At 44.5% G+C, this 23288-nt stretch overlaps 1 protein-coding gene across 1 annotated transcript in view; it reads right to left on the bottom strand.

Moving 5' to 3' along the window:
- The window catches only part of LOC149440701 (galectin-4-like), a 36441-nt gene extending 15164 nt beyond the window's left edge, over positions 1 to 21277 (bottom strand). Inside the window, exons 1-4 of the mRNA XM_089658202.1 lie at positions 21126 to 21277; positions 16334 to 16422; positions 12651 to 12858; positions 854 to 973 (exon numbers count right to left, since the gene is read on the bottom strand). Coding sequence (XP_089514328.1) covers positions 854 to 973; positions 12651 to 12858; positions 16334 to 16422; positions 21126 to 21170 — 462 coding nt within the window. The 5' untranslated portion in view covers positions 21171 to 21277. The remainder of the gene's footprint in view (positions 1 to 853; positions 974 to 12650; positions 12859 to 16333; positions 16423 to 21125) is intronic.
- Positions 21278 to 23288: the final 2011 nt, after the last annotated feature.

Here is a 23288-nt window from a genome sequence, read left to right on the forward strand (position 1 = left end):
CTGCAGAAAAGCATGTAGTGCGTTTTTGCCGTGTTTTTAATGCATTTTGCATTTTAAAACTGCCTAGCAACAAGACATTTTTTTCTTAATTTATAAACTGGAAAATGCATCAAAAACATGGCAAAAACGCAGGTGCACAAAACATAATGCAGAAACGGTTCAAACGCAACCTGCATAGCTGTGAACCTAGCCTTAAGGAAAGACTAAAGCAACCAAATGCATGTACTCCTGTGCTGGACAGTGGACTCCACAATATCAATATCCCCACATGAGTATGAAAGGAATGCAAGCCTTGCTGCCCTCAACGGACCAGGGAAATCCAAAGAGAACTATAGATAAGAAACAAAGAGAGGGCGCACGGGCCTAGTGCATTACCTTTAAAAATAAGATTTATTATAAATAGTAAAATACTCACAAGAGAAATAAAATCAAATGGAAAGCATGTCACAAATGATGCAATGTGGTCCAAAACCCCTGGAAGTGGGTTTAGGACCACAGAGTCTGGCTCTGAGGAAGAAGTACAACCTTGAAACGTGTCAGCCACCAGCTATCTAGAGGTCTACAATCCCCCACCAAACCACTTCCAGGGGTTTTGGACCACATTGCATCCTTTGTGACATGCTTTAAATTTGATTTTATTTCTCTTGTGAGTATTTTACTATTTATAATAAATCTAATTTTTAAAGGTAATGCACTAGGCCTGTGCGCCCTCTCTTTGTTTCTTGTATTAAGGGAAGACTACTTTAAGAACCATGATACCTCATCCACCATCAGCTATCTTCTCTTGTACTACCATGTTCACTCTTCTACCATGCTTCGTAGTATCGTAGTTGCTCCAAGTATCACTACTTACCCCACCTCCAACAGTAGTGATGGATTGGATGCTAACTTCTCCAGCCACGTGTACACATTCCACCCGTTCCATAGGCATCCTGTGGCCATAATTATAGAATGGTGATCCGTTCACATTAACCTGCACACAGAAAAAGAGACAATTACCAAAGAATGCATTGCCAGCATGCCAATGTATACCGGCATGATAATTCTGCTCAAGTTCAGAAAACAGTCACTCGTATTACTCGTAGTATATATGATGTGTTCTGTCTGGTCTTAATTTCACCTACTTTTTTTGGAATTGCCATTCACAAAATCCTAAAGTATATGTAAACCCTCACCATGTAAAACCAGCCACTTGGTTTAAAATAGAAATGAAAGGCAAAGCATTTGTGTATAAATATAAAAATCACTATAAATACCATTATTTTCCCTATACAGTTAGGTCCATATATATTTGGACACAGGCACAATTTCAGTTTCTTTCAGGTATTTGCCAAAACATATTCAAGCTATAGTTCTAGAATGGATATGGGCTGAGAGTGCACACTCTCAGGTTTAATTTGAGGGTATATACATCCAAATTGGAGGAAGGGTTTAGGAATTACAGCTCGTAAGAGTAGCCATCCCCCCTTTTTCAAGGGACCAAAAGTAATTGGACATTTGAATATAATCATTAATAAAATGTTAATTTGTAATATTTTGTTGAGATTCCTTTACTGGCAATGACTGCCTGAAGTCTGGAACCCATGGACATTACCAAAGACTGGATTTCCTCCTTTCTGATGCTTTGCCAGGCTCTAACTGCAGCTGTCTTCAGTTGTTCTTTGTTTGTGAGTCTTTCTGCCTTTAGTTTTGCCTTCACTAAGTGAAATGAATGCTCAACGAGGTTGAGATCAGGTGATTGACTCGGCCATTGCAGAATAGTACACTTGTTTTCCTTCAAAAGCTCCTGGGTTGCTTTTGCAGTGTGTTTTGGATCATTGTCCATCTGTACTGTGAAGCGCCGTCCAATCAACTTTGCTGCATTTGGCTGAATCTGGGCTGACAGTATATCTCTAAACACTGCAGAATTCACCCGGCTCCTTCTGCTTCTGTCTTCTGTCACATCATCAATAAACACCAATGACCCAGTGCCGCTGGAAGCCATGCATGCCCATGCCATCACACTGCCTCCAGAGGTGACGTTGTGTGCTTTGGATCATTAGCTGTTCCAAGCCTTCTCCACACTTTTTTCTTCCCATCATTCTGGTACAGATTCATCTTAGTTTCATCCATCCAAAGAATGCTTTTCCAGAACTGGTCTGGCTTTTTTAGATGTTTTTTGGCAAAGTCTAATCTGGCTTTTCTATTCTTCAGGCTTATGAATGGTTTGCACTTTGTGGTAAACCCTCAGTATTTGTTCTTGTGAAGTCTTCTCTTGATTATAGACTTTGACAATGATACGCCCACCTCCTGGAGAGTGTCTGGATGTTGTGAATGGGTTTTTCTTTGCCATAGAGAGGATCCTGCGATCATCCACCACTGTTGTCTTCTGTGGACGTCCATGCCTTTTTATGTTGCTGAGCTCACCAGTGCATTCTTCTTTCCTCAGAATGTACCAAACTGTTGATTTGGCCACTCCTAATGTTGCTGTTGTCTCTCTGATAGATTTGTTTAGTTTTTGAAGCCTTACAATGGCCTGTTTCACTTGCATGGACAACTCCTTTGAATGCATGATGTAGGTTCACAGAAACAGATTCCAAATGCAAATGCCACACTTAGAATCAACTCCAGACCTTTTACCTGCTTAATTGATGAATAAATAATGAAGGAGTAACCCATACCTGGCCATGAAACAGCTTTTGGTTCAGTTGTCCAATTACTTTTGGTCCCTTGAAAAAGGGGGGGGGGGTGGCTACTCTTAAGAGTTGTAATTCCTAAACTCTTCCTCCAATTTGGATGTACATACCCTCAAATTAAACCTGAGAGTGTGCACTTTCAGCCCATATCCATTATAAAACTATAGCTTGAATATGTTTTATAATAATATGTTATATATATATTTTTTTTTATTGAAATATATTAAATATGGTCAAAATTGTAGTATTTCAAATATATGTCAATATATTTGGGAAGAATATTTCTAAAATATATTTCAAATATATTTTTCTTCCATGTGGGAAGCAGAAACAGCAGTACACTGGTCTTCCCAGTGAATAGTTGTGCGGAGGGGAGGGAGGGGGTGTCAGCACAAGTCTAATCATTGGGGGAGAGCAGAAAACTGACCATGCTGTGGTCTCATGCCTAGTGTGGTGAGTTTTTTTTAATAGAAAGCAGAGGGACTAGCAGGAACACCAGGGATTTCACACAAAGGAAGCACTATAAAGAGAACAGGATATTTTTTCATACATATACATGGAACAGCAGACACAAATCAGGAAAATTAAATGTTAGGTTAACATATTCTTTAAATCTAAGTTGTGGCCATTAGATACTTGAACAGTCTTTAAAGTAAAAAAAAAAGATTGTTCCAAAAACACAAATATTTTCTCTACTAAATTATAATGTAAATATATATGCAAAGGTGCCAAGGCCAAATACCTAGAAGAAGTCACGCTATGTATGCTAGAAAACCTTGGATATCGGAGCTATTGGAAGGTAACTGTGAAGGTAAATGGACACTTGAATTGAATTTATAACTCTGCCCCAAATTACATCATCAATCTTGTCTATATCACCCAACCCGTACTCTCCGCTCCTCGCAAGACCTCCTACTCTCTAGCTCCTTTGTCTCCTCCTCCCATGCTTGCCTCCAGGACTTCTCCAGAGCTTCCCCCATCCTCTGGAACTCTCTACTCCAATTTATCAGACTATCGCCTACTCTGCTCACTTTTAGGCGATCTCTGAAAACCTATCTCTTCAGGGAAGCCTATCCTGCTCTCAGCTAATACTGGAATCTTCTACTCTTCCAACCAGTCCATCCCAAACAGTTACTACCTTTTGTACCACTAGCCCCTTCCTCCTAGATTGTAAGCTCCATATTGAACTGTATTGTTGCTGTATTGTCTCCCGTTATATTGTAAAGCGCTGAGCAAACTTTTGGCGCTATATAAATCCTGTATAATAATAATAATTATGACAGTGTGATCCGGACAGTAAAAAACAATACATTCTTTGCGTCAGTAAGTACTGAAGAGCCCTGGGGCCCTCCTAAAATATTAAACAAAATTCTGAGTTTCAGAGTCAGAATTCTGAGATTAAAAGTTAGAATTTAGAGATTATAAATGCAGTAGCTTCTATTTAGCCTTAGAATTCTGACTTTGAAACTTAGAATTTTGTTTTAGCAAATTTTAGGTTGGTCCCAGGCTCTTCCGTAAGTGAGGACCTCTATCTATAACAAACTTTCCTTATATGAAACCCTCAATCATTTCCATATGCTTCAGGATGCATATGCAAAACCAGTTGTTTTTAAGAGAAATATCTTGCATCGATTCATATTTATACTGAGCTAATTTAACTTTTTGGGGTATTATCTACTAAGGGCATTGGGGGTTATTCACAGCAAGGCAAAGTTATGTTGACTTCTATCAACCGATCATTACCTGTATAAAATCCTACTTTTGAATCTTTTTAATATGTAATAAATATTCAAAGAGAACACAGATTTGCCTTTTTTAACATAATTGAACACTATTTACTGCTGTAGTAGATCGTTCCCATTGTGTAAGTATAATGTGAATTACAAGCCTATTTAGATCTCAGCTAGAACAGAAGGTGAGGTGAAATTTACCAGAAGGGACACAAGTATTATATATAGGATTTATATAAATATCTTTGAAAAGAAAAATATTCCAGTGGCATATGCATCAATTAGCAATATAAAAAATTCCCAAAACATATATAACTATTATAAATATTGATAATACCAATAAATGATACAAAAAAAATCCAAACAATTCAGTACTTCAAGTGATCACCACGTGAAAAAATCATGAATAATTTATGTTATTTCAAAAGAAACAAATCATTCAGTCCATCAAATATTCACCACTAGAGATGAGTGAATTATTAAAAAATTCGATTCGGCTGATTTGCCGAATTCGCGGAATAAATTTGATTCGAGGCGAATATATTCGCTGCGAATTTAACATATAAAAAGGGTGTTTCTAGGCTTCAGAGAGCCTTTATATTAGTGCAGAACACTGTACCTTTAATTTAAATGCCCTTGGAGTCTGCTGGGGAAGAGAAATAATACTGTCAGTCAGTATGACATGCAGATGAGTGCCGTCGATCTTAGAATCACCGCACACTTCACTCATTTGGGCAGTCACGGGGCCAAAACCAGAGTGTGGAGCCACAGTGTGGCGGTGGAGGCAGCAGCAATGGGAGGCCATACAGCACCCTATGACAAAATGGAACCCACCAGCAGTGTGAGGAGACCTGAAAGTGGCACATGGCAGAGTGTGGCGATGGAGACAGCAGCAATGGGAGGCCGTACAGGGACCCATGACACACTCTGGACCTGGCAGCAGCATGAGGAGGCGGTACAGGGGCCCATGACAGATTACGGGCCTGGCAGCAGCATGAGGAGTCGGTACGGGGGCCCATGGCAGATTACGGGCCTGGCAGCAGCAATGGGAGGCCATACAGCACCCTATGACAAAATGGAACCCACCAGCAGTGTGAGGAGACCTGAAAGTGGCACATGGCAGAGTGTGGCGATGGAGACAGCAGCAATGGGAGGCCGTACAGGGACCCATGAGACACTCTGGACCTGGCAGCAGCATGAGGAGGCGGTACAGGGGCCCATGACAGATTACGGGCCTGGCAGCAGCATGAGGAGTCGGTACGGGGGCCCATGGCAGATTACGGGCCTGGCAGCAGCAATGGGAAGCCATACAGCACCCTATGACAAAATGGAACCCACCAGCAGTGTGAGGAGACCTGAAAGTGGCACATGGCAGAGTGTGGCGATGGAGACAGCAGCAATGGGAGGCCGTACAGGGACCCATGAGACACTCTGGACCTGGCAGCAGCATGAGGAGGCGGTACAGGGGCCCATGACAGATTACGGGCCTGGCAGCAGCATGAGGAGTCGGTACGGGGGCCCATGGCAGATTACGGGCCTGGCAGCAGCAATGGGAGGCCATACAGCACCCTATGACAAAATGGAACCCACCAGCAGTGTGAGGAGACCTGAAAGTGGCACATGGCAGAGTGTGGCGATGGAGACAGCAGCAATGGGAGGCCGTACAGGGACCCATGACACACTCTGGACCTGGCAGCAGCATGAGGAGGCGGTACAGGGGCCCATGACAGATTACGGGCCTGGCAGCAGCATGAGGAGTCGGTACGGGGGCCCATGGCAGATTACGGGCCTGGCAGCAGCAATGGGAGCCCATACAGCACCCTATGACAAAATGGAACCCACCAGCAGTGTGAGGAGACCTGAAAGTGGCACATGGCAGAGTGTGGCGATGGAGACAGCAGCAATGGGAGGCCGTTGTGAGGGACCGCCGAGCGGCACCACTAGCACTCCACTGGTCAGGCGTGCCCAGAGCGCGGAGTCTAAGCCCCAGGGTACTTGTTCACCAGGGCCCCTGATGGTGGGGATGGACTTGTAGTACCCCGAGACCAGGTCGCCTCTACTGAGCACACCTGTCAGTGGTAGGGGTGTTCGCCAGGGGTTCCAACCAGGGAGAGCCAGATGTGAGGAGGTCGGGTGAGCCCGATGGGATGGATGGATGGCTGAGCAAGTGCGTAGTCAGACATGCCGAGTCGGTAATGTAGAGGACGGTAAGGTACAAGGGAGCAGGCAGAGAATCGTCGGGTCACACGCCAGGTCAGCAACAGGAGGTCAGATCTAATAAGTGGCATCCAGGGAGAGAGGTCAGGCAAGCAAGGGTCTGGGCAGGAGAAATCAGCAAGGTCAAGAGCAATCCGGGTCAATAACTTACTAGGCACAGGTACAGGATCACAGGAAGCAGGTAAGACCAGAAGGCAACGAAATGACAGCTCAGGGACCTTTAAATATCCCGCCCTGCGCTGCCATTGGTGCCCAGCGGGCGGCCGCGGCTTCTACTGCGCATGCGCGAACTCGAACGCCGCGGCCGGCCCGGACCTAGTGCCCGTGTACTGGGTGGAGCAGTGCGCCTGCGCCGGGACCATCGCGGCAGGGATCGAGGAGATCCCTGACAGCCGTACAGGGACCCATGAGACACTCTGGACCTGGCAGCAGCATGAGGAGGCGGTACAGGGGCCCATGACAGATTACGGGCCTGGCAGCAGCATGAGGAGTCGGTACGGGGGCCCATGGCAGATTACGGGCCTGGCAGCAGCAATGGGAGGCCATACAGCACCCTATGACAAAATGGAACCCACCAGCAGTGTGAGGAGACCTGAAAGTGGCACATGGCAGAGTGTGGCGATGGAGACAGCAGCAATGGGAGGCCGTACAGGGACCCATGAGACACTCTGGACCTGGCAGCAGCATGAGGAGGCGGTACAGGGGCCCATGACAGATTACGGGCCTGGCAGCAGCATGAGGAGTCGGTACGGGGGCCCATGGCAGATTACGGGCCTGGCAGCAGCAATGGGAGGCCATACAGCACCCTATGACAAAATGGAACCCACCAGCAGTGTGAGGAGACCTGAAAGTGGCACATGGCAGAGTGTGGCGATGGAGACAGCAGCAATGGGAGGCCGTACAGGGACCCATGACACACTCTGGACCTGGCAGCAGCATGAGGAGGCGGTACAGGGGCCCATGACAGATTACGGGCCTGGCAGCAGCATGAGGAGGCGGTACAGGGGCCCATGGCAGAGTGGCGGAGCGTAAGCAGCTAAAATTGAAGGCCATACAGAGGCCTATGTTAAAAAGTCCCCCCAGCAGCAGCGTGGGGAGACGACTAATAGTCAGGCAAGCAAGGGTCTGGGCAGGAGAAAAACTAATAGTCGTCTCCCCACGCTGCTGCTGGGGGGACTTTTTAACATAGGCCTCTGTATGGCCTTCAATTTAAGCTGCTTACGCTTCGCCACTCTGCCATGGGCCCCTGTACCACCTCCTCTTGCTGCTGCCAGGTCCAGAGTGTGTCATGGGTCCCTGTACGGCCTCCCATTGCTGCTGACTTCATCGCCAGACTCTGCCATGTGCCACTTTCAGGTCTCCTTACACTGTTGGTGGGTTCCATTTTGTGATAGGGTGCTGTATGGCCTTCCATTGCTGCTGCCTCCACCGCCACCCTGCGCCATGTGCCTCTGTCGTCTGCTCACGCTGCTGACGGCTTCCGCTTTTTAACCGAGGCCTGTGTTTGGCTTCCGAATACTGCTGCATCCACCACCACCCTGTGCCATGTGCCTCTGTCGTCTGCTCACGCTGCTGACGGCTTCCGCTTTTTAACCTAGGCCTGTGTATGGCTTCAGAATAATGCTGCCTACACCGCCACCCTGCGCCATGTGCCTCTGTTGTCTGCTCACGCTGCTGCCAGGTCCATACTGATTCATGGCCCCCTGTACCGGCTCCTCATGAACGTGGTTCAGCGGGTTTGCATCACTTAACGGCAAATCGTTGACAAACGCTGGGACGTTCAGTGTTGTGCGCATTAAGCCAGACACCAAAGGGCAGCACAGACCTGTTATTACTTGCTCAAGCATGGCTGAACAAAACCAGTCTCTACCACAAATTGGACCCAGACCTGCCCAGGGTCTCGTAAGTAGATTGCACGGAGGAGTAGAGTTCGTTATTGGAATTAACTGTGAGGGACTTTTAAACCTAGGCCTGTGTATGGCATTCAATTGAAGCTGCTTCTGCTCTGCCACTCTGCCATTGGACTCTTGATAGTCGACGACTATTCTTTACGAACAGCGAAAGGTCTAACATATGTAGGGTTGAATTCCACCTTGTTGCAACGTCGCAGATCAGGCGATGCTGTGGAATTCCGTTCTGCCGCTGCAGCTCAAGGAGGGTGTGCTTTGCGGTGTAGGAATGGCTGAAATGCATGCAAAGTTTACGTGACATTTTAAGGATGTCTTGCAGTGGGATGGTGGATTTTAGGAACCGCTTGACAACCAGATTGAACACGTGAGCCATGCATGGCGCATGGCACAACCTTCCTTGACGCAGAGCAGACACCATGTTCTTTCCGTTGTCGGTCAACATGGTTCCGATTTTCAGTTTGCGCGGAGACAGCCATCTGTCGATTTCTCTGTTCATTACACTCAGAAGTTCCTCCCCTGTGTGACTATGTTCGCCAAGGCATACCAGGTGCAGCACAGCGTGACACCGTTGCGCCCTGCACATGTGATATGCCGGTCGGGTAATGGGACTTGGCACGGGGGTGGCGGCTGAGGACACGGCGGAAGAAGAGGTGGTAGAGGCGGACATCTTTGCTGGACCAAGGACGTGCAAACGTGGAGGCAAAAGCGGCGTGACCTGTCCAAGTTGCTGGTGCGGCTGTGCCGGCACCACGTTCACCCAGTGGGCCGTAAATGACATGTACTGTCCCTGACCGTAGTTACAGCTCCACACGTCGGCGCTGCCGTGCACTTTGGCAGAGACCGACATGCTCAAAGACTGGCCCACCATCTCTTCTACATGTGAATGCAGGGCTGGCACTGCCTTTTTGGCGAAGAAATGCTGGCTTGGCACTCTCCACCGTGGCTCGGCTCAAGCCATCATTTCTCGGAAAGGTGCTGAGTCCACCACTTGGAAAGGGAGGGACTGCAGCACCAGCAACTTGGACAGGAGGACGTTTAGCTTCTGCACCGTCGGGTGCGTGCTCGCAAACTGTTGTCTCTTGGAAACGGATTCCAAGAAAGACTGCTGACGGAATCCGTGAAGAGGAGTAGCAGGAGAAGGAGCATCTGAACGAGTGGAAGATGCCAACGAGCGACAACTCCCCTCAGCAGAGGTGTTGGAGCCTTGACTGGCTGATAGAGGGCGATTGACGTCGGGTGACGGAGCAAGTAACGGAGCGGGTGATGGAGCGGGGGCTGGGGCAGGCAGAACCGCCGTATCTTTATCATGGTTTTCCCAGGCCACCGAATGGCGACGCTGAATATGCTGACGCAACGCTGTAGTCCCAACATGGGCCCCCTGGCCACGCTTGACTTTCTGGCCACATAGTCGACATACGGCTACGTTTACTTCCTCGGGCGGCTTGACGAAAAATTGCCACACCGCCGAGTAGGAAACTTTGCCCCCGCTACTCCTCACTGGCTGACTGCTACTTCCTCCGTGCACACCGGCACCACTACTGGCCGTGGTGGTAGGTTGCAGTGAAGCTGGTGCTCTACTCCGTGGCCGTTTGCCTCCACTGACACTGCTGCGACCCTGCTGCCTCCTGGGCAACCCACCGACTGTTTTGCTCGCTGGCAAGCTGCCACCCTCTTCTCCTGATGATGCGGAAGCAATAGCCTGATGACGACGAGGCTGCCAAGTGCGATCAGCCTCATCATCATCAATTAGGGTCTCCGCGTCACTACTAGCCCCCTCGGCTGCGTGTGGGTCAGGAGACAGACCTGTCTCTAGACCGGCTACCGAGCCACTCTCCTCGCCACTACTTCTTTGCCTGGCTGCTGAAGAGGCGGATGTCTCCCCCCGTTCCTGACCGCCCTCTGTTAGCTCTTCCTCACTGTACAGTGGGGCTGAGCCCACAGCATGCGATACTTCGCTTGGTGAGGGAACACCAAAGGAGAGGGGCAGGTAGAGGACACGTGATTTCAGTGGGCTTGCTCCCGGGCCATGCCAACTAACGGTTGTGTCTGACGTACCCACCGACCGTTGGCTGTAGGTGTCAGAGGTGACCTGGGAAGAGGAAGACGACCGAGTCAACCAATCGATGACGGCAGGGTTGTCGGTGGAGACACGACCGCTGGATGACACCGGGAGCACTGGCCTCTGGCTGCGACTAGTGCTGCCTCGACCCCTTCCTCTGCTGCCACGTCTGCTCGCTCCTGAAACATTGCCTCCTCTGCCACTCCTCTGCGTGTTGTCTGACATACTCTTTAATTCAATAGTGGTTGTGAAGCAGAAAGTAACGATTCTGTGTCCCTGAGTAACGATTCTGTGTCCCTGAGTAACGATTATGTGTCCCTGAGTAACAATTCTGTGTCCCCGAGTAACGATTCTGTGTCCCCGAGTAACGATTCTGTGTCCCCGAGTAACAATTCTGTGTCCCTGAGTAACGATTCTGTGTCCCTGAGTAACAATTCTGTGTCTGTCCCTGAGTAACAATTCTGTGTCTGTCCCTGAGTAACGATTCTGTGTCCCTCAGTAACAATTCTGTGTCCCTCAGTAACAATTCTGTGTCCCTCAGTAACAATTCTGTGTCCCTGAGTAACGATTCTGTGTCCCTGAGTAACGATTCTGTGTCCCTGAGTAACGATTCTGTGTCCCTCAGTAACAATTCTGTGTCCCTGAGTAACAATTCTGTGTCCCTGAGTAATGATTCTGTGTCCCTGAGTAACAATTCTGTGTCCCTGAGTAACAATTCTGTGTCCCTGAGTAACAATTCTGTGTCCCTGAGTAACGATTCTGTGTCCCTCAATAACAATTCTGTGTCCCTGAGTAACAATTCTGTGTCCCTGAGTAACAATTCTGTGTCCCTGAGTAACAATTCTGTGTCCCTGAGTAACAATTATGTGGCCCTAAAGTCTCTGTGGCCCTAACTCTGTCCCTAATACAGACAGGTCTGTCTCTCTTGAATGACCGGAGGCTAATGGAGAATTCTAAGATGGCCGCGATTTATAGCTCCACCATTACACAGTGCTGGCTGGCTGGCTGCTGATTGGCTAATGCGATCACATGTCATGAATGAATGCATTATGGGTCAGCGCGCCTTGTCTGCGCGCCTTCCCAGAGATCCCCGCTCCGTCGCCACACATGTCGCCGCCATTTTTGGGAAAATTCGATTCGTGCATCCGAAGTTTGCTAATTTTCGAATTCGGCGCGAATCGAATTTTTCCTGATCTTCGAAACGAATTCCACTTCGTCATGTTCGATTCGCTCATCTCTATTCACCACGTGAAAAACCTGTGCAAAAAATAAATTATATATATTTATGGTGCTCCCCTCTCAGGTGTGCCAAAACAGTGTTTGTTGAGTGCACACCTGAGAGGGGAGCACCACACATATATATAATTTATTTTTTGCACAGGTTTTTCACGTGGGGAAAATTTGATGGACTGAATGATTTGTTTCTTTTGAAATAACAAGAATTATTTATGATTTTTTCACATGGTGATCACTTGATGGACTGATTTGGACTTTTTTGTATCATTTAGTTTATTGGTATTATCAATATTTCTAATAATTCTATATTTTTGCTGAATTTTTTTATATTGATAATTGATGCATGCGCCACTGGAATATTTTTTCTTTTCAAAAATATTTTTTTGCACATTTTTAATAATTTAAAGTGGCAGCATGGTATTTGGGACACAGATATAATTTCAATGAGCTATATTTTGAGGAATTTATATATATTTAGCGCAGTTTTTGGAGTTTTCACACTTTATCAATTGTACATGGGATTTATATAGTTTGTGCAGCACTTTACAATATAAAGGAAGACAGTACAGTTACAATACAATAAAATAGGGGTAAAATACAATAAAAATTAGTAAAAACAATCTTTCAATATTAGGCAAAAGTAAGAATTTCAGTTAATTTTTTTTTTCTATGTATCCTCACTTTCTGTTGCAAAAACAGCATTTTAAAACCCACAGAAACCCCTCCCCAAGTTATCTAAAATAATATAAAAAAATGGTTTTAGTTGGACTTTAGGTACATATTGATTTTTTGCACTAGTGGAAGGTTATAATGATTTCCCTACCTGGTAGTTTCCAGGGTTGACCAAAATGACCATCTCAAAATTATGCCCTTTACGGAAAGGGATGCCATCTTTCTTTCTCTCCTCACTCCCCCAGGAACCGTTCTGGAAGGTGTTAAAGACGACTTTGTCCTTTCCTTCAAAGCGGGGATTAAAATGGAAGGCGATGTCATTGCCATCAAACTGGCCGCAAGCCATATTGACAGCGAAACTATGAAAAAGACACAAAGCAAAAGAGAAAGTAGTTCACAGGTTTTAACACTGCAAACATTCACATATGCCTCTAGTTCAAAACTATTCTGTGAAAAAGACAAGTATGAGAAGGACTGCGTACAATGCAGTGGGATGGACAGGATGATGAATAACTGGTTACATTCACAGAATGGAAAGGTCTGCCATACTCAAACTGCACTTGTCTGCCATGTACATGCACCCATCCAACTGCCATTCCACAGCAGCTGGAGAATGTACAGGAGCAAAGAAAAATGTAACACTGACTGCTAAATGTGGTGTCATATAGAGGGAGAATGTAAGGATAGAAATATGGGTGATGCCATTGTTTTCTTTAAGTGGACTCAGAACAAGTTTGCAGCCAATGACATCTAGACTTCAGATCAGCATGCTTAATTTAGGAAAGTGATTGACTAAGGAGAAAAGCCAGGATAAGGATGGCTGTCTTGAAGACAACAAGATTCTCCAAGAAACAATTAAGATATAAAAAAAACAGGCTTAACTTTGTAATTTGTTTTGGATTGTTAACAATTAAAGTGGTCATGTGACCTCATATCAAAATGAATGAGCTGAATTAAAGATGGTTACCTTCACATCTCACAGATACACCCATTGGTTTAAAGCAGTGCTCTCCAAATTTTGGCCCAGAGGCCAGATGCGGCCCTTTGCTTGCCTTTATCAGGCCCTTGGGGCACCATTCCATCCACTGACTCCAACAACAGGGCATTGTTCTTCCTATTGAAATCAACAATGGGGCACTATTCCTCCCACTAATAACAACAATGGGGAACTATTCCTCCCACTGATAGAAATGATGAAACACTAATACCAATGATTGGGCACTATTCCTCCCACTAATACCAACAATGGGGAACTATTCCTCCCACTGATAGAAATGATGAAAGACTAATACCAATGATGGGGCATAATTCTTCCCACTGATACCAACAACATGCCACTATTCCTCCCATTAGACCAAAGATGAGACATTTTCCACTCCCACTAGCCACAGTCTGGACCTCCTGAGATGTGAAGGACAGTGATCTTGCCCTTTGTTTAGCAGGTTCGGAGACCGCTGCTCTAAAGCAACATGGTGTTGGTTAGTAGGGTTGAGCTGAGGGGAAGGCAGAAGAGGCAGACATATTGGGCACTTCAGCAGGAAGGGGATGCAAAAAAGGCAGGGCCTCCAGCCTATGCTGCTGAAGTAGGTCACACCTCATGGGGTGCATTTTGAATTTTTTGCCTTGGCTGCTAAAGGACTTTCTTCTAGCACTATTGTTAGATTAGTCCAACAATAGACATCTTAGAAATATTTTGGTGGTTCTACACTTTAACTGAACTTGGATACTCAGGCTAATAGAATGTTTGGTACAGACAGAACAAGTCTGAAAAACTCTGGTAGAGGTCTTCAGAAGAAACTACCCTTCTTGGATTTTCTGCTTTCAGTGAAGAAAGTTGGACATTTCCACAGTCTCCAAACAGATGGGTTACCTTATCGGCCATTCTGTTACAGGTTCTGCATTACCTTTCACAATGTACCTTTCCCCAGAATTAACAAAGGGTCTGCGCTTTGAGTCCCCTTCCAAATATTTACTACTAAGAATTTGTTTCACCGTTTATACAGTAAACACAGAGCACCCCATTTTATTACTGCTACAGTACACTTTACGGGGGGGGGGAGGGGTTATGTAATAGAATTCATATTTAACTAGAACAACTAACAAACTACAATATAAAAGTAAATGATCCCAATCTAGTGATATTAGTCACCTTGTGCTCACGTCATTGAACATCAATAAAGCAGACGTGGAATCATAAAATTAGATGTGCAATCAGGTAGACTCCATTTTCATACTTCCTTCTTCGTTTTTCCTATCTGCATATGACTACATGAGCAAATAGGTAACAATGTTCAAATTAGTAACAGAAATAGACCACACCCCTTTCTTCTGTGCAGTTAATGTCTGCATGAGGACACTTGTGCTGAGGGGTGTGGCTGCTACTCAGCTATGTCAGCACAGAGTACTGCAGTGTAAGGGTCCATGTACACGGGACATTTGGAAAACCCTTCTGAACGATGGAAACTGACTGCTGGAAAACGTAGGTTAAAAAATTTCTGCTTAGCAGCGTTTGCATACCGCGGTTATGCGCGTTTGCGTTTAGAAATGTTTTTTAAAGATAACATCAGGAGACTTTCCAAAATGCCCAGAATGCACTGAAAAACAGTAAAAAATTAACTATTTCAGACATTTTAAGAGAAATAGAGAGAGCAGAAGCAGAGAGAGCAGTATGTGTTGAGGTGACCTGTCTTTTCTGGTTGTATTCACTATGGATCCCATCATGAGTATAATGCGGCACGTTCTGCCATTTTTTTCCTTTATGCAAAACCTGGAACTGACTGCACTGGTGTACCGGGTCCATTTGAATACATGGAAAATGCTTTGCATGCATTTCTGATGATGAAAAAAAGGCTCTGGACAGCATTTGGATATGGAACAGTTAAAAAACGTTTCGAAATGCAAACGCTTATAAACGCGGTTAGCCGCATTTACGCGCGTTTACAAGCGTTTGGCATTTGAAACGCCGGTAAAATCTACTCCTGAACGCAAGATTGGTGCGTTCAAAAAAAACGACTATAAACTCAACTGTCTGTAAATGACTGTAAAAGACGCTGTGTACATGAACACATAGGAAAACATTATGGAGAGTTCAGGGCCTGCTGAAAAAATGCAGGAAAGCTCCTGAACGTCAGTTTATCAGCTGCAGTGTACATGAACCCTAAGTGTAGAAAGCAGCATTTTCACAGCGAGAAAATATAAATTTAGGCAAAATCAATCGCAAATCATATCCTCAAGTCAAAGCAGTTAATAAGCTATTGCATTTTTCCTCTAATACCATGTAAAGACATTGGTATGTAACTTTATAAAACCTATGTTGAGTATCATAACTGCCATTTCTGCACCAACAGCAGCCATCTTTATTTTCACATTATACTGTGCATTTGTAGACTAATCTGTGGCAGAATGCTTTCACTTTCTGATGCTTTGTTGTTAAAGCCGAACTCCAGGGAAGTGAAAACAACATTTAATCAATAATGTGTGTTAATTAAAAAATTCAATTGTATTTCCAAATAAAATCAGCATTAGCATCTACAAATGTCTTGATATTCACCCCCCCACCCCCCCCCCCCCCAACCCCGTGGAGAGCTTGAGGACCTGATTTTAGAGATTGATAGAACAGATCTTTCTGAACTAAACATTCTATTTGTATAAACTATACACCTCCAAATGGCCACCCTTTCCCCATATTCTGTTTAGTAACATTATTATCAGAAACCAAAAGCATGCGCATTGTATAAAAGTGTTACATTATCTATTCTTTGCTCTGTGTTCCCACTGCATAGAAGAACAACATGATGCAATCCTGCATTTTATCAACACCCCCCCCTTGCTTACGATTTTGAGTGATGGGGAACCATCCCGGTAATGTAGATGGCCATCCCAGTGCGGAGGCCGCCATAGACAGGACTTCTGCAGGGGATAGGCTGGAAAAAACAGAAAGAAACAGAAGTCAGTTAGCCTGTTTGATGGCTGCATGAATAAAATATCACCTACAGCTGCATCAAAATCAGAAGTTATCAAATGTACCCACATACCTATGAAATTATAGTGTCAATGAGAGATTCAACCTTAAAAGGTTATCAAACCCAAAAACACAAATGATATATATTGCAGCCTACCAGTCCATAGATAAAGAACCTCAGTTCTCCTTTTCTAGGTTTGTGTTCCTCTATTTTCACATGGTAATTCTGCAAATCACACAATTCCTGTCCCTGGGTGGCTACACTCACTTCCTCACTTCACCTACGGAGGAATAATAGTTTGCAGAAAAAAGATAACATTGTTTTATGCTTCCAGGTCAATTCACACAAAATATGACACTGCATTTTTAAGATCAACAAGTATATTCTGTGCTCCGTAAAAATGTTCTTAGCATGGAATAATAAAAAACTAATGCAGGCACCACATGTAAGGACTGGTAAGATGCAATGTATTACATTTCTATTCTGGGTTTAATTATGCTTTAATCATTTAGGCTCCATGCACATTAGTGGGTTTTTTTTAGTTCAAAAACCACTGAATAAAAAACACTAGTAATAGGGTTTTTTAGTAGCGTTTTAGGAGCGTCAGCATTTTATTAGCGTTTTTACAGTACATTTAAAAAACAAACAAAAAAAAGCTGTTAGGAGTCGTTCAGTAGCGTTTAGGTTCATAGAGCGTTTTTTTTCTACTGGAAAAACACTCCAAAAACCTCTACAAAAACAATTTTTTTCTGCTCCTAGGCTCTGACGCTCAAAAAACATTAATAGCCTAAAGTAGTGTGCATGGATACATAGGATAACACTATTTAGCTTCTAGGAAAAAGCAGAAAAAATGCTGATAACTACTTCTAGGTGCTTAAAATACGCTAGTGTGCATGGAGCCTTACACTTCTCTTTAATGGCCAAAGGCTAAGCAGTTGACAAGTAATCACTCAAGAAAATGTTGATCTTTGTCAAATGGACCATTAAATGCATCCACATAAAGTTGAGTATTTGCTAAATGATCAGCATCTGCAAAGGCTTTTTGCAGTTCTTTACAGCAAAAAGAGGGGGCTGCCTTTGCTGACTTCTTTCCTAGTGACCTGACTAAACCCCCTGGTTATAGCACTTTATGTGTCATTGGCCCACAAATAAATAGCATTGCCAAAAGTATTGGGCCAGCCCTCCAAATCATTGGATTCAGGTGTTCCAATCACCTCCATGGCCACAGGTGTATAAAATCAAGCCCCTAGGCATGCAGACTGCTTCTACAAACATTTGTGAAAGAATGGGTCGTTCTCAGGAGCTCAGTGAATCCAAGCGTGGTGCCGTGATAGGTTGTCACCTGTGCAATAAGTCCATCCGTGACATTTCCTGGCTACTAAATATTCCACGGTCAACTGTTAGTGGTATTATAACAAAGTGGAAGCAACTGAGAACAACAGCAACTCAGCCATGAAGTGGTAGTTTACGTATAATGACAGAGTGGGGATCAGCACATGCTGCAGCGCACAGTGCGCAGAAGTCACCAACTGTCTGCAGAGTCAATAGCTAAAGACCTCCAAACTTCATGTGGCCTTCAGATTAGCACAACAACAGTGCATAGAGAGCTTCATGGAATGGGTTGCCATGGCCAAGCAGCTGCATCCAAGCCTTACATCACAAAGTGCAATGTAAAGCATCGGATGCAGTGGTGTAAAACACGCCGCCACTGGACTCTAGAGCAGTGGAGACAAGTTCTCTGTCTGGTAATATGATGGATGTGTCTGGCTTTGGCGGTTCCCAGGAGAACGGAACTTGCCTGACTACATTGTGCCAAGTGTGAAGTTTGGTGGAGGGAGGATTATGGTGTGGGTTTTTTTTTTGTTTGAGTGGTCGGGCTTGACCCCGTAGTTCCAGTGAAGGGAACACTTAAGGCATCAGCATACCAAGACATTTTGAACAATTTCATGCTCCCTAAATTGTAGAAGTATATTAACCACTTGCCTACCAGGCACCTATACCCCCTTATTTACCAGGCCAATTTTCAGCTTTCAGCGCTGCCGCACTTTGATTGACAATTGCGCGGTCATGCAACATTGTACCCATATGAAATTTTGATCATTTTTTTCTCACAAATAGAGATTTCGTTTGGTGGTATTTAATCGCCACTGGGCGCTTTACTTTTTGCGCTATAAATAAAAAAGGTGCAAAAATTTGAAAAAAAAAGTTTCTTTGTTTCTATTATAAAATTTTTCAAACAGGTAATTTTTCTCCTTCACTGATGTGCGTTGATGAGGCAGCACTGATGGGCACTGATAGGCAGCACTAAAGGGCACTGATAGGCAGTACTAATGAGGTGGCACGGATAGGCAGCACTGATAGACAGCACTAATGAGGTGTCACGGATAGGCGGCACTAATATGCAGCACTGATAGGCGGCACTGATAGGTGACACTGATGATGGGTACTGATAGACGGCACTGACTGGCATCACTGCTGGGCACTGACTGGCGGCACTGACTGGCACAACCGCTGGGCACTGACTGGTGGCACTGACTGGCAGCACTGCTGGGCTGCACTGGTGGGTGGCACTGGTGGGCAGCACTGGTGGGTGGGCACAGGTGGGTGGCACTGGTGGGCACAGGTGGGTGGCACTGCTGGGCACAGGTAGGTGGCACTTCTGGGCACAGGTGTGTGACACTGCAGAGTGGCACAGGTGGATGCACTGCTGGGCACAGGTGGGTGCACTGCTGGGCACAGGTGGGTGATCTGCTGGGCACAGGTGGGCGGAGTTAGTGGGCGCACTGCTGGGCACAGGTGGGCGGAACTTGCGGGTGGCACTGCTGGGCACCGATCATCAGTGCCCTGATGATCGGTGCCGATCCTCGCTCTGACAACTGCCGGTTCTCGGCAGTACTTTCCTCACGATCTGACAGCGTGAGGAAAGTGCAGCCGAGAACTGGCACTTGCATTTCCCTCTGATCAGCGTGTCATTGGACACCGCTGATCAGGTGGTAAAAGGCCGCTGTGATTGGCCTTTTACCACATCACGTGATCAGCTGTGTCCGTAGGACACAGCGATCACGGAGATCGCCGGGTGCGCGCCCCCTGGGGCACGCAGGAGAGCGCGTTCTGGTGGGACGTCATATGACGTCCACCCAGTACTGGCCGGCCGCAGTGCAGCCGTCATTCGGCTATCTGCGGTCGGCTACTAGTTAAGAATGACCCCTTCCTGTTCCAACATGACTGCACACCAGTGCAAGAAGCAATGTCCATAAACATAGATGAGCGAGTTTGGGGTGGAGGAACTTGACTGGCCTGCACAAAGTCCTGACCTCAACCCAACAGAACACCTTTGGGATGAATCAGAGCAGGCCTTCTCATCCTACATCAGTGACTGACCTTATAAATGCACTTCTGGAAGAATGGTCAAACATTCCCATAGACACACTCCTAAACCTTGTGGACAGCCTTCCCAGAAGAGTTGAAGCTGTTATATCTACAAAGGGCAGGCCAAATCAATACTGAACCCTACGGACTAAGACTGTGATGCCATTAAAATCAATGTGCATGTAAAGGCAGGCGTCCCAATACTTTTGGCAATATAGTGTATCTGTATACTTGTTCTGGTTTTGTGTCTCAAAGTATTGAAGCCAAAGGGTCAGCAGGACATCCAAGCAACTAGCATTTTCTGAATAAGAAGTTAGCAATAGCAGCCTGCATTTTTCTTTCAACAAAGGTTCCATATACCCTGATTCTGATAATTCTATTCTTTTTGTGATAATGAAGTCAAGTGCACAAATCCAAATTTGCCCCAATGCCCAAAAAGCAGAAAGTAATACAATGTATGATTCTGGGAAAATCAGAAAGAAGAGAAAGTGAGCAAATCAGACTCTGAGACCTATTTAATAAAATCATTCAAAGATCAATGATTTCTGACAAAGATTCAGCCAAATATCTAATTATAGTATTGTGTAATTAGGCTAATGAAATGTGGTAGTTAATCACATTCAACCGGACTTGCTCTGTAATGTTGAAGAGGTTTTGTAGCTTGTCCAAGCAACATTTTCAGTTCCAATTCATTCATTGAATGTTGAAGACATTTTGTAGCTTTTCATAGCAACATCTTCAGTTCCAATTCATTAGTTAAATGTTGAATTAGAACTGAAGAAGTAACTTGGACAAGCTATGAAACATCTTCAAAATTTAACTAATGTATTAGAACCGAAGAAGTGTCTTGGACAAGCTACGAAACGTCTTCATTAGTTGAATGTTGAAGACAGTTCATAGCTTGTCCAAGTTACTTCTTCAGTACTACTTCATTAGAATGAAATAAGTAGTTTGGACCAGCTAGAAAACATCTTCAGCATTAAAGAACAAGTCCAGCTGAATTTGACAGATTACTTCTAGATACATCATGATCTAGATAAATGAGAACTTTCACAGACGTGTCTGGTTGTTGTATTTGTTTACAGCAGTATACACTTTGCCTTATTAAAAGGGCAATTAATGATTTAGGAAAACTAGCCAGTCACAAAGTGAAGTTTCCCACCATCTTCCATTGTTACGACCACTCTAAGTGGATAAAACATGAAATCTGGTTGGTTGTTGAAATAGTGATTATGTGCAAAGTGTAATCAGACCGCTGTGCACTGTGGACAAAAAAAGTTAAAGTTGGCACTTACTGGGTTGTACAGTGGATAGTATCCCTGAGCTGGAACAAATGCCATGGCTGGTCAGTTGGTATTGTCCACCTTGTGAAGTCACCTGTGAAACAGAGTACGGCTCACACAGGGGAATGATTATATATGCATACGTTTTGTGGGAGTGTCAAATGACTTGAGTTATTGCAACCTTTGTCCTTCAAACTCCTGCCTTCTGCAATCAGCAAAACCTTTGTTCATGTGATATAAATCATATATTCTAGCGCTCCGGCCATCTTCAAACATAAACTTCAGAATAACTATAGTGGGGTGGGGTCAGCTATTCTTATCAGAGCCTCCCAGATAGGAAAGAGATAGGAAAAGATTGCAAAAGTAGAAGCTTACCTGAGACTTCTCAATGAAATGTAAAAGTTATTAACAGTATACAAGGCTGTTTTATAGCTTATCATTTACTATTATATGGTTGTCTAAAACAAATATGCACAGTGTATGTCAAAGTTGCCGAACTGCAATTTTGGCCAGTTGGTTATATGTCACATGTGCATTGGCCTACTGATTGCTTCCTCATACCCAGTGCAAAAAGCATGTTTAATGATGAACCAATGACCTAGTCATTGTGGAATGTGTCAAGTCAGATGTTGGTTGTTCAAGAACAAGATAGGAGGTAAAATTGGTGAAACCACCCTGTTCTAACTACACAATCCAATCACCATGGTCCCAATTAGTCTGGTAAATATGGGTAACTTATTCAAGTTCCACAGTTTAGAGTTTAAGTGATAGCCTTTGTTGGCCAACTTAAATCAATAAAGATGCAAGCTTGAGGGATGTCTTAGGTCACCAGGGACTAAATCATTATTTAGTCCCTGGTGACCTAAGGGTGCCATGTTTATTTTTCAACCCATTTAGTTTAGAACAGTAATGAAAGGAAAAACATTTGTGAATAAATATAAAAAAAACCCATTATAAGTACCTTTTTTCCCTTTTTTTATAAGCAATCACATACTCTCTGTTCTCAGCTGCATAAGGAGCTCAGGTAGTTGAGGGAAGAGAAACAGCAGTTCACTGATCTTCCCAGTGAATGGCTGTGAATGGATCATTGGAGGAGAGCAGGCTGAGTTCTCAGCATACCTAGAGAAGTGTTCTGCCCTCCTGCCTAGCTTTTTTTAAAATAAGAATGCAGAGGGACTGACAGGAACACCAGGGATTTCACACAAAGGAAACAATACAAAGAGAACAGGATACTTTTTCATACAAGTACATGGTACAGCAGGCACATATCAGGAATATGCAACGTTGGGCTTACATATGTTTTTAATTTTAAGCAACCATTTTTCTAGGAACCTTTTCATCAGCCCCCCTTGTCTGGTTCTCCATACTATAGCTGCAAACCTCTCTTGAACCTCACTGCAAAGAGATCTCTGGGAATCAGTGCCTGAGCGAAGGCTAGATGAAAAAAGGTAAAAGCAACTGGTGTTCCAGAGCAGGACAAATAAGCAGCACTAAAGGAAAACTTCTCCTTGAAGGATGATAGTTCTAAGCAAAATTTGTTGAAGACAACCAGTCATCTACCATAATAAGTGGAACAACATACTAGCTGAACTGGACCAATGGCTAGGGTGGTCAACAAAGAATTGTGTTTACTAGGGTAAAAACCAAAGCCTACTTTACCTAATCCTTGAATGCAAGGAAAGGAAGGTTGAACAAACAATGTCCAAACAAAAAGATCAACCAGTTCAAAGACAGAAGCTTAACTGGAACACCCTTAATCCTTAACGTCAGGGAAAGGAAGGTTGAGATAATCCAAACTAAACACCAACCAGTTGACAGCCAAAGGCGTAAGTAGAACACCCTTAACTTCAGGGAAAGGAATGTTGGATAAACAAAGTGCAAACAAAAGTATTATTTAGTTCACAGCTTCAAGAGGAACACCCCCAACCGCTGAGCTCATATAGAGGGAGGTCCATAATATGAAGGATGCACCTGACAAAAAAAGGAATCTGTCAAAATTATAATTATATAAAGTATATATAATTTTGTAAATATTCTTAAGAAATGTCTGTTTAATACTGTACATGTTTGATGTTTACCCCTAGATGTTTCCTTTGGGGATGTCCAAAGATTGTTAATATCTGTGAATCGCATCAAGAATCTATCAACACTTATCTACAAAGTATTGTCCCTATT

This window comes from Staurois parvus, unplaced genomic scaffold, assembly GCF_062004578.1.
Source record: "Staurois parvus isolate SC_StPar_1 unplaced genomic scaffold, SC_StPar_1.0 ptg001058l, whole genome shotgun sequence".
NCBI lineage: Eukaryota > Metazoa > Chordata > Amphibia > Anura > Ranidae > Staurois > Staurois parvus.